The sequence below is a fragment of the Amblyomma mixtum genome, chromosome 4, assembly GCF_055824585.1.
Source record: "Amblyomma mixtum isolate Tamu chromosome 4, ASM5582458v1, whole genome shotgun sequence".
NCBI classification, from domain to species: domain Eukaryota; kingdom Metazoa; phylum Arthropoda; class Arachnida; order Ixodida; family Ixodidae; genus Amblyomma; species Amblyomma mixtum.
In genome coordinates this window covers 134,428,248-134,442,814 of record NC_143015.1, presented here as the reverse complement: position 1 = coordinate 134,442,814, position 14,567 = coordinate 134,428,248, and the positions used below count along the sequence as shown (strand labels likewise).

General features: G+C 49.2%; 1 protein-coding gene across 2 annotated transcripts in view; it reads left to right on the top strand.

The window, feature by feature from the left end:
* Positions 1–682: 682 nt before the first annotated feature.
* LOC149348303 (uncharacterized) overlaps positions 683–14,567 on the top strand; it is a 30,448-nt gene continuing 16,563 nt past the window's right edge. Inside the window, exons 1-3 of one of the 2 annotated variants that reach the window (XM_089588054.1) lie at positions 683–874; positions 10,675–10,768; positions 12,285–12,458. In XM_089588054.1, the coding sequence (XP_089444180.1) occupies positions 12,454–12,458 (5 nt within the window). In that variant the 5' untranslated portion in view covers positions 683–874; positions 10,675–10,768; positions 12,285–12,453. The remainder of the gene's footprint in view (positions 875–10,674; positions 10,769–12,284; positions 12,459–14,567) is intronic. The other variant, XM_089588053.1, reaches the window with a different exon arrangement.

Here is a 14,567-nt window from a genome sequence, read left to right as displayed (position 1 = left end):
TAGGAGATCGTGGGCACACTTGTACACCTTTCTGACAATAACCTCGAGGGCGTTCTCGTCAAACTTGCGCAGGTGAAGGTAAGGAGTCGAGTAGAGTATTCGACTCGTCACGAAAGCATGCGCCAGCCGCAAAGCGTCTTTGCACCGTAACCCCCCGCGTTTGTTGGAAACCCGGCGGCCCATCCGGCCAGGCTGGTCCCCCACCTTGCGCAGTGTGGCTACTGTTGTATCAACCCGTCGATGTTTGTGGATAAAGAGACCAAATGCTCTGATCTCATCGTATTCGGGTATCGGCCCGCTGGCCAGGGATAGTGCAATTTTGGTGGTGCACTTAGGCGACGGGCGAATGTGCACATATTTGGACTTGGACGGGGAGCATTGAAAGCCACAGCGGCGGGCATAGGCGTCCACAATCTCCGCCGCTTTTACAGGTTGGCTTCAATGTCTCCAACCGATTCATGTATGACCGAGATGTATATGTCGTCAGCACACAGCGTGCCCTTTGCAGCTGCGCAGACGATCCTCAATGCGGGGGGCCTTGCGAAAGTCAGCGGTTCCATTGTGTACTGTGTTGGCTGATGTGTGCTTTAAGAATGGCAGCAAGAAACAAACAATGAACTTTTGGTTACAGAACAACTATTGAACTGTCAGAAAGCTGAGGCTGTCGGGATTTGCTCCAGCTGCTGCTAAAAGGACACTCCTGTAACTGCACGTTTGAGGATATTTTGTGTCAAGCTACATCAACTTCGTTTCGCGGCTGAGTACAGCCTATACACAAGGTCCGCCGGAGCACGATCTGTACTTAAAGCAGCCGCGCCAAAAATCTTTGTTCGTGGCAGTAGGCGTCGTTGTGGCCGGTTTTCTACCTCGAAAGGTAAACCAGTGCAGAGAATTTTTTTTCACTTCGATTGCTGTATAGCACTTGTGCATATAAAATAATTTATCTCTTTTGGCGATGCCTATAATTCTCTCTTGAGTGTTTTTGTGACGTTTCGAATACGCTGGACGGAATTTTTCCATTTTCTGTTTTAGCGATAGTAGCGAAGTGTGTTTGTTAGCAGAGCTCATTTATTTAGCCCTGTGATAGCTGTTTGTGTATTCCTGGACTAAGCAGCGCCGCTGGCCCCGCTTTAACGTGCTCACAAATGCAGCTTTCTTTCATCAATTTCCACTAGCCAAGAGCTTGTCAGATGGTATACATCGCAATTATTACCGTTGCATTCTGATTACACAGGCTGCTTGGTCCTAGAGAGAAAGGTATTCCTGTGAGCAAATAAATGTCCACACCACGTGACTATCACCACTGAAAAGCTTGGCGGACTTCTCAGCCTGCGAAAGCCGCACGTAGAAAAGGACGCTGTACACGAAGGTGGTGCTTGTGAACATCAAAATCTGGTTTACAGGCAACTTAATCCGGCTTAAAAGTAACTGACACTGTCAAGCCCACGGCGCAGTTTTCAGAGGAATGATTGCTCCGAGCAGGAGAGGGTGTGTCTAGATTCACCAGAGACAAAAGTGGGAGTCCTCCTTCCTGGTGTGCTAAGCCTGGCCTGCATTCTAGTGCTTCTGTAGCCTATGTGCGCTCTGTTTTGAAACGGACTGATACTTCTTCCTACAGACAGTTTTCATGGTTTTGTTGTTAAAATTTATGAATCTCTTTTCTCATCACGTGCCTTATTTTCAAGACAATTTTGTGCGGCTAAATTCCTTGACACTGCAAATTCTGCATCTACGTTTGAAATTATTCTACTGTTATAAACACTATGTTCATGAAAAAAAAATGCTCTGGAGATCACTTTGTAGAGAACCCTACCCGATATGCGGAGGTCTAGGAAATCCTAAGATCCGAGGAAATGCCAAGCACCTGCTTCTTGCAGGGGAGTGAAAAAAGCAGTGGCGGGTGAAGCACACCGCTCAACTCTTTTCTAAAAGGTGACAAGCTAAACTCACTAAGGAGTCGAACTTGGGTGCCCTCAAGGGAGGCCTTTTTTTGTCTGACAATGCAGACAGCGACTGCAACCAAGCTGGCATTTCAGCGGAGGCTCGGAATGTCATACAAAGGGCACTCAGTGCCTCAAGCATGATGGTGTGCCCTTTGGTTTTTCGAGGATGCGCAAATAAGAAAGTGTCAGAAGTTTTGAAAAGAAGAGAAGAAACCTGTACGTTTGTTTCACTTCTTGCTTGGAGCTGAAATGGATGTGACAGAAAATTGGCGTGTGATGAAAACAGTAGGCAGCCGTAGTCAGTTAGCGCCTTTAGCCGTGGCACCGGCATTTTTGTTAGCGTTGAAGTAAGTTCTTATTCGGCTTGTTGACATGCATGTGCCTGTATTGTAAACATAAGCCGTACTACAGTGCGGACATGGCAGCAAAAGCTGCATCGGAGCCTTCCTATGCAATGTGAGTCCTATTACAATACAGATTGCCGCGGCGCTCAGAGAAAGCCGACGGAGAATTCCTTGAGCTGTCGACGTCTGGCTTGCTCGCGCTCAAATTTCGCACAGAGGTGGTTTCTGGCCGAATTGTCTTTCAGTATACTCCAGTATATTTCAGTTATTCAGTAATACCCATAGTGTAGAGTGATGAAGAATCAAAAAAGAACTTTTTGCGGGCAGATAGACAGACCCTCTGCAGTAGAGGTTGCCCTACCCTTGGAGGACTCCTGGGGAGTGGACATGCCTCTTAATTGACCAGAGGATGAGAGCCGATTGGGCGAAGAAAAGTGCCTCGGAAATGGTGATCGGGATTAGCGTCGATGCGAAATAGGGGGCCCCCCGTGAGCTGTTAGGTACTGCTCAGTGTCCTGCGGTCTTTCAACATAGCGATGTCAAGGGGAGTCAGGTGGGAATCCTCGCAAACCAATCTTCCGGCACGGGAAATTCCGAAGAATATGGCCGCCTGGCCGCACAGGTAACACAGCGGCCGGTTGTTGTTCATGCGCCACACGTGCGCCTTGCTTATAGCAGGTCGCTGGTAATGGTGGGGTGGTCCGGCAACAGGGCAGAACGCTTGCGGAGCGGGGGCAGGTCGGCTTAGGCAGAAGACATGACGTAAGGCTCCGGTAGCGGTGCTGGCGGGGTTCGTCTCCTGCAGACGGAACCCGCCGCGGTGGCTCAGTGGCTATGGTGCTCGGCTGCTGTCCCGAAAGACGCGGGTTCGATCCCGGCCGCGGCGGTTGAATTTCTTTGGAGGAGAAATTCGAGGCCCGTGTACTGTGCGATGTCAGTGCACGTTAAAGAACCCCAGGTGGTCGAAATTTCCGGAGCCCTCCACTACGGCGTCTCTCATAGCCTTAGTCGCTTTGGGACGTTAACCCCATAAAACCAACCAACCAACCAACCCTTACCGACGGAGCATCCAAGCGGAGGGTTCGCAGATCTTCTTTGAGAATGCTCCGCACAAGCTCAGGCAGCGCTTTGTCTCCGGGTGCTGGCACGGACACGCCGTAGTCAGTTGCCGCTAGATTTTTCGGACGGCAGTACTCTGAACTCCGTTCCTGCAGTGAGCGTTCCATGCTTGGGGCTTCCATGGCAAAGGTGGTGACGGGTCTTTGAGGTTTGGGATTCAGGCCAGCAAAAAGCTGCTCTTTAACCCCATGCATGAACTGCCACACCTTCGTTGCCTCAGGCATGGTAGGGTCGGCCCGATTGAAGAGGCGTGCCATGTCCTCTATAAACACTGTCACGCTCTCATTGGATTGCTGCAGGGCGCCTCAGCAGGTGGGAAGAGCGGACGTGTCTCACGTCGGCTTCGCCGAATTTATGATTCTTTCCCGAAGCATTTGCGGAAGCGCAGCAACACCATCTTTCTACACTTCCAATACAAAGAGATGGCCACCAACCCTTGTTCAGGTGGGAGCGTTTTCCTAAATCCTACAAGATTTTGAAGTTTAAGCGGATCGAGCTCAGTTCCTAAGCCTAACAGTTTGGCCACGACTCAGCTGCCCGCCGCAGCTGCACGGGCAAACTCTGCCGCAAACCATGACGACCCTTATGGGATACGACCCGGAGGGGTTGCAGATCGTCACCATGCCACAGGCGAGAACGCCAGTTTTCGATAGGTTGCGGAGGTGATTATCCATCGCAAGATTGCAGAGTGGAAACGCGCATCAGCCCGTGACAACCACCCGACACGGCAGAAAGGCCAAACGCCAGATGGCCGCGTCACCGCGGCATTGGATACGCCGCTGCAGGAGACGCCCCGCACGCAAGTCAAGCGTTGAAAGCCTCCTCCACAGCCGCATCTGGACAGGCAAGATGCAGTGATAATAATCAAGCCTAAAGGAACGCTGGATCTCAGCGAATTCAGTGGAGGCAACGCGGTCTGAAACGCCTTGCACATGGCAGCTGGCGTGGACCATGGCTCAACCGATCATAGCGTTTGGCCCATATGGGAACAGACCATCGTCGTCTTCGGGGTGCGAGACGCCCAAATAATCAGAAAGATCCTGGCAATTCAAGAAATTCAGCTTGGGGACAAGGCGCACGCAGCGTACTCTTATCTCCGGCCCTCCGACGACACGTGCAAAGGAGTAATACAAGTGGACCCGAGGGTCTCCGATGAAGACATTACGAAAGCGCTTCGCTCCTCGGACGCACCAGTGGTGAGCGTTAGAAAATTAGGTTCCTCCAACGCAGCGACCGTCACGTTTGAAGGAAGACAGGCCCCGTTTCACGTCTTCTACTATGGTGAAGCGGTTCCCGTGCGCCTATACAAGAAAACGACGCCAGCCTGTGCACTGTGCGGGAAACTCGGACTCCGGGCGGATGTTTGCCCTTGCCCTTCGAAGTCAAGATGTCCGCAGTGCGGCCAGCAAGATGTTCCAGAATCCCACGACTGCCAACACAAATGCACGGTCTGCGAAGGTGCCCATCCCATGGGGTCGAATGAGTGCAAGTGGAAGTACCGAACATCACAACAAACCAAGCCCAAGACAGGACGAGTCAGCCACTAGTCCAGGTCGAGGTTCCGCAACCGGTCGAGCAACAGAGGCTCATCGAGCAGCGGGGACCGACTGACCTACCCGGCCCAGTCCTCCAGCAACCATTCAGCAGCAGCCGGCTCAAGCTCTTCAAGCAAAGGAACCGGGAATACCGATAAGGTGTCCCGTCGTACCACAACGGCAGCCGTCCAGCCGAGAAGACAACAGGACCCCATGACAAGAAGCAAGCAGTGCAGCGGCAGCAAGGTGAGCTGGGCAGAGGTAGCTGCCTCCTCCCTCGAAGCGTTGGGTTACAAACGACTAAAATCAGAAAATAGCGCATTGAAATAACAAGTAGGCATCGCAGTCAATCCAAACAATACATTACCTCCATCAACGCAACAGGTATGTCCGATGGAAGAAGATAACGCAGATCTACCCCCTCCGTTTCCCCACCAATTAGACACTAGTACCCCCGAGAGGCAAGCAACTCCACCAGACGCACCACACAAGGCACCAACTCCACAAGCACCACCAGCGCAGGCACCAAAGCCGCAATATGCAGAATGCCCCCAAACCCAGGAACACATCCCTCGCTAGCAAAACGCAATTCAAGACCTTATTACAAATTATGAATTAGACCTCATTACATTACATAAATTACAAATTATGATCGAGACGACAGTCAAAAACATATTCGAATCAGTTATTAAACCCATAATGGAAAACTTCGAACCAGTTGTAATCAGGATGTAAGCGCAGGAGATTAGAATTGACCGCAAACTTCAGGAATTAGCAGATAAATTTCCGAACAAGCGCACATAGCTACAGGATAAAATGGGAACTCGTCGCCTACTAAGCACTGAGCGATCGACAACCTGAGGGCGCACCACATGAAGAGACCCCCTTTATAATCCTCAGCATGGCGCCACAACCTATACATAAACTTACCATCATATGGTTGAACTGCAGGGGACTAAAACGGAAGAGGGAAACATTACAACAATACATAGACTATCATGGCCAAATGCCGCAAATAATAGCCCTGCAAAAAGTGAATATGGAGGCTAAGATCATAGGATACTCAAGACATCAAAAAAACCCCTTGACATACATCTTGGTCCATAAATCATGCACGGCAACCAATGTAGACCTTAATCTAGACAACGATATTGAATATAGCTTCATAAAGGTACTGCCACAGCACAGAAACAGCAAGGGCACCTATATAGTCATTATATATAGTCGCCCCAAACAGCACCGCGTAGCCTTCGATCTGATCTTTCTTAAAGCACTGAGAGAAGCCCAAAAAGGTCCGTTCGCTGCAGTTCGTGATTTTATTGCTTCTAGCCCCCTATGGGGATAACCGAGGGAAGACGCGAAAGGCATAAAACTAGCATCTGCCATCGTTGATATGGCCCTGACGCTACTCACGGGCCCGCAGCACCCGACGCGAGTCGGCACCAGCATAACGCGGGATACTTCCGCCGACCTCACGCTTGCGCGCAGTGCCCTTAACTATGAGTGGCTCAATACGGGAGAGACCCTAGGCAGCGACGTCCTGCAGACCATCTTCGAAAGCAACAAGCACAGCAAACCATAAGGGCAAGCCGGAATTACAGACTGGGAGACATTCATGAAATACACCAAACTAGCTACATCGGAACAAACAACCAGCTACGAAGATTGGGCGGCCTCCATTCTCAACCTTAATGAAAGCTCACAAAATCACTCGCCACCACAGAGGACCACCGAGCTGTTGACGACCATTTACTACACCTTCCGGAAGCCAGAAGTAGTCTAATAAAAGAGTGGAAAAAACGGACACAATCGGAAACTCATAAATCGAATAGTCAAGCTTACTATTCAAGCAGACCAATACGCGTGGGACCTTTCTGGCACCAACTGGCTAACAAAGTGCGAATCTCTCAAAGGCCGCCTAGAAACCAAGGCTACGTGGAACGTTCTGCGATGCCTAATTTACCCTCCGAAAGCGAAGAGTGAACAACACAGAAATTTGCATCTAGCCCTACACAGCTTTCAAGGCACGGATCACGAACTGGTGGATGAACTCACGCGTCGCGATATCTGCATCGCGAGAGACCCACCACCCTGCAATAAGAAGTACCGGAGGGGAACCGAACGAAGACCCAGATAAAGAAGATAGCCCCGGGACTAGACAAAATTACGGACGGACCACTCGCCAACCACGGCACGGAGGCTCTGCAGCAACTCGCGCATTACATAAACGAATGCTGGCGCACCGGCACCATTCCACAAGCATGGGAAGCAGCCAATGTACACTTTATCCCTAAAACACGGCAAGAAAATCAGCATAGAAAATCTGCGCCCCATATCTCACTCACGTCCTGCGTAGGGAAACTCATGTAAAAGGCAGTCCACGCGCCTCTCTCCGGTTAATTTGAACACCATGAGCTACTGACACACACGATGTTTGGATTCAGGGCCGACTTGTCCACCCATGATGTGCTTCTACAATTCAAAACGCGAAGTCACTGATCCCGCACGTACAAACAGTAACCGAGCGCTTTTAACCCTCGACCTTAAGGAAGCGTTTGACAACGTCAAGCACTCCGTGATCCTCAACAACCTACACAGCACGAACTGTGGCCAGCGAGTTTACTCATACAGCTCCGATTTCCTTACGGACAGAACCGTCAACATCAGCACCAGCAAAAAACAAACAACGCAAGTGAAGATGGGCACGAGAGACAGTCCGCAAGGGGCAGTACTATCCCTACTTCTCTTCAACATTGCACTCCTAAATCTCTCACCCCTTCTCAACGAGGCACAGGGCGTACGCCACGCCCTGTACGCTGATGTTGTAACTATCTGGATAACCACGGGAAGTAGGGGAATGATTGAAGAACAACTACTAACAGCGGCAACAAAAGTTCAAAATTATGCACGGGCGTGTGGACTCTCCTGCTCTCCCGAAAAACTGAATTCGGTCTTCTGTCAACGCAATAATGAGGACACCATCAACATCCGCGTTGACAACTCACTCTCCAAGAAAGTTCAGACCCTCAAGATACTGGGTCTGTACACGAAGAAAAACAGCAGCAACCTCTTCACCCTCCAGAAACTCCGGCTCGAGAGAGCAAGTCGATGGGATGATCGCCAGGAGAACGACGCGGAAAAACGGGATGCGAGAAGAAGATACTCTTCCACTGGTGCAGGCTTTCGTCGTAAGCCGAGTTGTCTACGCAGCACCCTACCTCCGCCTCAAGAAGCGTGACATCAAGAACCTAGACGTCATAACCATAACAGCCTACAAGAAGGCCCTGGGCCTCCCTCTTCCGACATTGACGGACCGGCTCTTACGACTGGGAGTGCATTACACGATAGACGAGCTGATAGAGGCACACCTCACGGCGCATGTGGTTTGGCTCTCCACTACTCGGACTGGCCGACAAGTACTCATGATTTAAGCATCAATTGTCCCCGACAGCTAGACGCCAAAAACGACATCCCAGCCTCATGGACAGGGAAATTCAAGGCAGCTCCACTACCCAGGAATAAGCACCCCGATTTTCACCAGTCAAGATGAGAAGTGCGAGCCGAAGCTATGAAAAGACACTACGGCGGGCGCGAAGGCGTGTTCTATGTCGATGCTGCGGGTCCCGAGCAGGGAATGACGGGCGTCCTGGTAGTGCACTAAAATAAAACAAGGAACGGACAAGGACTGGCTAGCCAGGACATAATGGATGCGAAAGAAGTGGCGATTGCTTTAGCTGCAACACACACTAGATCGGAATACATTCTTACAGATTCAGAGAGCGTATCGCAATTACCTCAGGCGCAGGATCGCACCGCTAGCAGCTAAAATCCTGCAAGATAGCAACACTCGTGGCTACTAACCCACACACAAACACTTATTATGGCTACCAAGTCACGAGGGCATCCCAGGGAATGAGAGCGCACATGTCTGAGCCCAAGCATTTCTCTCCAGGGAACCCAGTACGGATGCCGTGGAACCTCCTACCCCACTATTAACATACAACGACATATTTCAGCACTTGAGATTATCTCATCGGGTCTATCCTCCGCCGGCTAAGACACTAGGCAAAGTGTAGGAACTACACCTCCGAAAGCTACAGACCAACACTTGCAACAATCCGCGTTGACCACACGCAATAGACCCGGAGCCATGTGACTCACAATGCAAATTCTGTGGGGAGAAGGCGGACCTGTACCATATGATATGGGCCTGTCAACGAAATCAGGCAGTCTCTATCAATAACCAGCCAACGTAGGAGGGTTTGGAGGCAGCACTGATCAGCTCAGACGAAATGAGTCAAAAAGAACTCATCCAAAGAGCGCAGACAGCACACGACGCCATTGGGGTTTTGGACTGAGAGCTCTAACCGCCGCTACAACCTCCTAACAAATTCATTAAAATATTTTCACCACCACCACCATTGGACTGTGTGGGACCTGGAGCGAAGGGCAATTTCAGAGTTCTCCTTTCGCTCGCTCGAGCTGAATGTGGCGAGGAACTCACGGCGGAAAGCTGCCCAGTTGGAGAAGGACGCCTCATGGTTCTCAAACCACGTCTTCGCCGAATCTTGCAGCGGGAATAACACGCTCAACAGCATCCCCTCGACGTCCCATTGGTTGAACGCGGCAACATGGTCACAACTGGCCAACGGATGTGATACATCCTCGAACCTGTAGCCGTGGAAAGATGGCGGCGACCAAGGCGCGAGAAGGACGAACGGCGGGCAGTGCTCGAGTACTGACCTTTCTGGGTGCCCTTGGTGTACGTCGTGGCCCGCATCGGCGTTGCTAATGGCTCAAACTCGAACTGCGGGCTTCGCAGGCGTCGGCTGTGTTTGTGAACGGGCGTCAAGAATATCGTCCTGGTGACCGTACATAGGATGGAACCCGGCACCTCCACCAAATGGAAAATGTAGCAAGAATGAGCAGAACCCTGCCGTTTACTAGGACGAGGATCGCCGAACAACCGCGCTCATTCGAGACGAAGAAAACGCTTTGCGAAACGCCAAGCTATAAGTTTCAGTTACAAGGTGGCGCCGGAAGAGTTTAATCAGTAGAGTCCCTCTACTCGTCTGTGTGGCAATATTAACCGCGCTAACATCTCCGAGCTTCAGGTATTTCTCGGTGCGCAAGGAACAGGTCACGGAATATATCATCACTATCAAACACTACTATTTGTTTCTGCCTGATGTCATCTGTGGTACAGTATTGTTCATTTGCATATTGTACTTACCATTGCTTATCTGGAAAACGCCATTATGTGACCTACTTTACTTGGTTCTTTCGGCATAAGCTATATATTCTATTTTTTTCCGTAAAATGGAAGCGTACACATTGTTAGAGTAGAATTCTGTCTGAGGAGAAATTCTAGAGGCCCGTGTACTGTGCGATGCCAGTGAACGTTAAAGAACCCCAGGTGGTCGAAATTTCCGGGGCCCTCTATTACGGCGTCTCTCATAGCCTGAGTCGCTTTGGGACTTTAAACCCCATAAACCAACTAAACCAACCAGAATTCTGTCGTCATAGTATCACATGAAAAGGCGGGCTTGAATGCAGTCAAATGAACTTGCTCCACTTTTTGTTAGAGCCCCCTGCGTTGTTTTTGACAGAAATAATCTGAATTTGAATTTGAAATTAGTAATAAACTCAGTTAACTCGCAATTTCTACCTAAATGACAGCCCTCAGCACTTTTAGCGAACGCAACATCTTTGACTAATTTTTTTATACTGCAGGGCAGTCAGGAAACCAGAACAATGAACGTCCTCCCGGTCACTCTTGTCACAACCTTGGTGACCTTGGTTGGGGCACGTAAACTCTTCTGTGAAGGTCAGTCTCCCATCCCATCTTCCACAGGTGCCTATCTACAATTTTTTTTTTTGCTGGCCTAGTCAGCTCTACAGACGTCAAAGAGATCAGCTGCTCAAGAGAAAAGAGTGATTGGGAGACCTACATTAAATATAGTTAAGGAGGTACTTAAGCCATAACCAACTTTCAGCTTTATCTATATAGCTAATATTTGCGCGTTTGCGCACTTCCGCCCATGCGTGCATGCTGTCAGGGGAGGACTATAGTGCGGACGAAAATACGGCGGAAATTCAGGTAAGAATCGGTGCTTGAATATGTGCGGTCTTGTCAGGCGGCGCCGAAACACCCTGAATGGGCGAACGGCTTATGATAAAAAGATGGCACTACTATCTCTCGGACTGATGGCTTTGCCAAAAGCCTGATACCTTATATATCGCTTGGCATTTGTTTGAAATCCCTTCTCAATCTGTTGAACACTAACTCTTGCGGAAATGAGCAATTTCGTTTCCTTCCAATTTATTGTGAAATTGTCATGTAATTGGGCTCCGTTCGTAACAAATCAGAACCAAGATCATCTGCATCTGTAGTGGCTCTGACATATCGGGGAGCTTTTTTGCAGATTCAAAAATTGCAAGATGGAGGCCGACATGTAGTTTCTAGTTTAAAAGGCAAGTGTCGGAAAGATGCTGAATCGCACTTTATGAATGGGTAAAATCTTTCCTACAGCTGTCGTCACTGCGGTTTATCCAGTCGGTAATCGTCGATTGCAGAGCCTGCACGCTTTATCACTTAATTAACTCCATAGGAATGGGCTCATAAGATTTGACCTCGCGTAATGGGCTCGCGAGCGCAAACCAAAGAGAGCTGTCGCGGGCGAACTGTATCTGCATCCATGTGAGAACAAAAAGTTACAGGGTTGCACTTCAGTCTGCTCAGGAGCGGAAATGCGAAAAACCTTTCCCTGTCCTCTTTTTCACGCTCAATTTTTCATTCTTTCTTTATTGTATCTTTTTATTACTTTTTAGTTTGCACTAATTTGTGCTTTCTTGATTTTTGTTTTACTTTAACTTTTGTATTTGTAATGTAAAAACATCTTTATTTACTGTTTATTTTTGTTTCCTTTATGTTCATTTCCTTCAGTTTTGTTGTTCATTTCTTTATATATAACTTGCTTGTCAAATGCCGCTTATAAACCTTTATATTTTATTATATTTACCATTGAACTTATGATTAACTGTTCGTGCGGACAATATTCGTCCACAAACTTCTGTCTACAACTTCTGTCCACGCCACTGATGAGTCAAGAAAGGCTTACGCCTTAATACTGAGAATAGCAAGAACTTTGCGAAAGTTTCGAGGGAAAGCCCTTGAATACACTCGTCTTAAACTCGCCCATGACCCTTGCACTGGTTGGTCCGTTGCTGTGCTGGTGAATTGAATTTGTTTCATTAATTCCTTTGCAGTGTTTTACGTGTGTCCTTTCCTTCGCGTTCATAACGATGACGTCCGCTCGTGCTTGTTTTTCGACACGCTCCAGAGTGCTGGAACCCTAATCAAGAAAAGGCAAAGTGCGTTGACTGGTCGCTGTACGAAGACACTTGCGAAGGAGTGCCCTTTATAGCGTGTAAGCCCGGATATTGCAAGTGCCACTGCCTGCAAGGGTACTTCCGGCGTTGGGACTACCAGTGCGTGAAGTCTCAGAGAGAATGCTGTGAGTACGGAATCACCTGTGCCATAGTTGCTAGACATCTTAAGCGTTTTATTAATTTTGCACCTGTGTGAAAGCTACCATGTGCTTTGAGAAGTTCAAAACTTCGCTAGATAAAAATAGTGCCTATTAGAATGTCATGTACTCCACCCTCTCTCCACAGTCAGGTGATATAGGCAGAGGCCTTGAGACAGTCGTATGCATAAAACGACGTTCCATGTGGCAATTCACATGGCCGCTGGATCTCATGACTGATGCATGTATCATGTCTTGCAGTAATACTCATGATACCGATTATTTACCAAGGAGTCATCTGGTACAAAAAGAAACTTTTATATGTTACCATTGCCCCAGTCTACACGTGCATGGACTACTTGACCTCGGTACGCAGAAACCTCCTTGACAACTGACCCTGCGGCTTGCGTCAGTGCTTCTTTTTTTTTTTCAGCTGTGATGGGAACCAGTAGTCGGCTTATCTCGTAATAACCAAACGGACTAATTATCACGCCTGACGACGACGCTGTGCTGGCGGCCCTGGTAGCAATATTTCGTGCGCTATTTTCCTATAACTTTTGTATGGAAGCAAGTGCAGTACAGTATGGTTTGAGAGGTTTAGACTTCGAGCCGCCACATCTGCTCAGTGGTCATGTCTCTAGGATGCCCAGGGCCAGATCAAATTATGCCATTGGCAGTAGTTGCTTTCAATTGAATTCAAACGATCTAAGTCCCATTGGATGAGTCAAGTCCCCAAAGCCTTGCACCATGGCACCAGTTTCTCCTGACTCCTTTCAGTCCTTCCTCGACCGTTCCCCCCAGGTGTGAATATGTGTTCGCAGAAATCCAGACGGGCACTGCGCTGTTCTGTTCCCCCCAAAAACATTTTACTTTTTATTTTTAAGAGGATTAGCTCTTATTATTTTCAGATTTTCATGAGGTCTGCTACGACAGTGAGATCACAGCGCCATCTGTGGCAGCCACTAGAAAACAACACATCTCGCGTTGAGAATTGTAGCGCCATCTACCATTAGAACTGTAGAAACAACCACTTGCCGCGTGTCTATGATAACTTCACGATCCATTACGGTGGATAGAGTTTGAACTATGTGAGTATATACAAACAGCTAACGCTCGTTACTTAAAGTCTTCCAGACGGTGGCGGCCTTTTTTTAATGCTACAGCATTTAGGCAGTTGTAATGCGTTTTATTGCGTCTCCGTAACGAAATTCGATGATTTGTCATTTCCGTGATGATGCTGTCACGGCTACAGTGAGCCCGATTGACCAATCAGTGAGCACCCCGAAATTTGAAATTCCCTACGAAATTCCCCGATTGGTCACGCGAGGCTCCGTTACCTTCTGAAGTCATCACAACGTGTTCATCGAGGTAAGTGGCAACCTGCCTACCCCGCAGGGGCGTCTGATTCATAGAGACGTTGGTGAGTTGCGACAGCACGGGTACCTGAGCATCCGCAGGGACATCCCCGCAGGGGGATGATGGTGAGCAGTGCGCCACCACGGACCCGAGCACCCGCGCTTAGCCGTGCGTGGCGTCGCCGTGTCCGGGGAAAAGGGGATCCTGGTGGTTGAGCCGATGCCGAGCGTTAGGGCCTTTAAGGCCCCTTCGCGGAGGCAACACACCACTTTGGCCCCAGCTTCACGTAGACGGCACCTCCGGCCTGACCCGACCGGGGGAAATCATCAGTCGCCTTTTCCTGTCCTCCCCTCCATCTTTCACTTTCCTATCTCTTTCTTGCTACCCTCCTGTCTCCTGTTCACTTCTTAGACCTTCCCTTTTTCCTGGCGGCTAGGGTTAGCCTTCTGTGGCCAACTACCCTGAGTTGCTTCATATTTGGTTATAGTTGTGGTGTACAGCTGGCGTGGGCAGGGCTTGCTTGCAAGTTCCTGTCCCGTCTTCTCGTTGGGCTCCATGGTGGGTGGCTGGCACCACGGCCGAACAACACATATTTTTCATGGCTCCCCCCTTTTCCAAACCAGATCGCGCTTACAAAAGAGGGCGGAAAGAGGCAACTGCAGAGTTTTTCCATAAACCAAATTCATTTCCAAATTTCTATGCTCTTCATAGTGAAGAAACAGAAAAAACCGCGAGAACCAT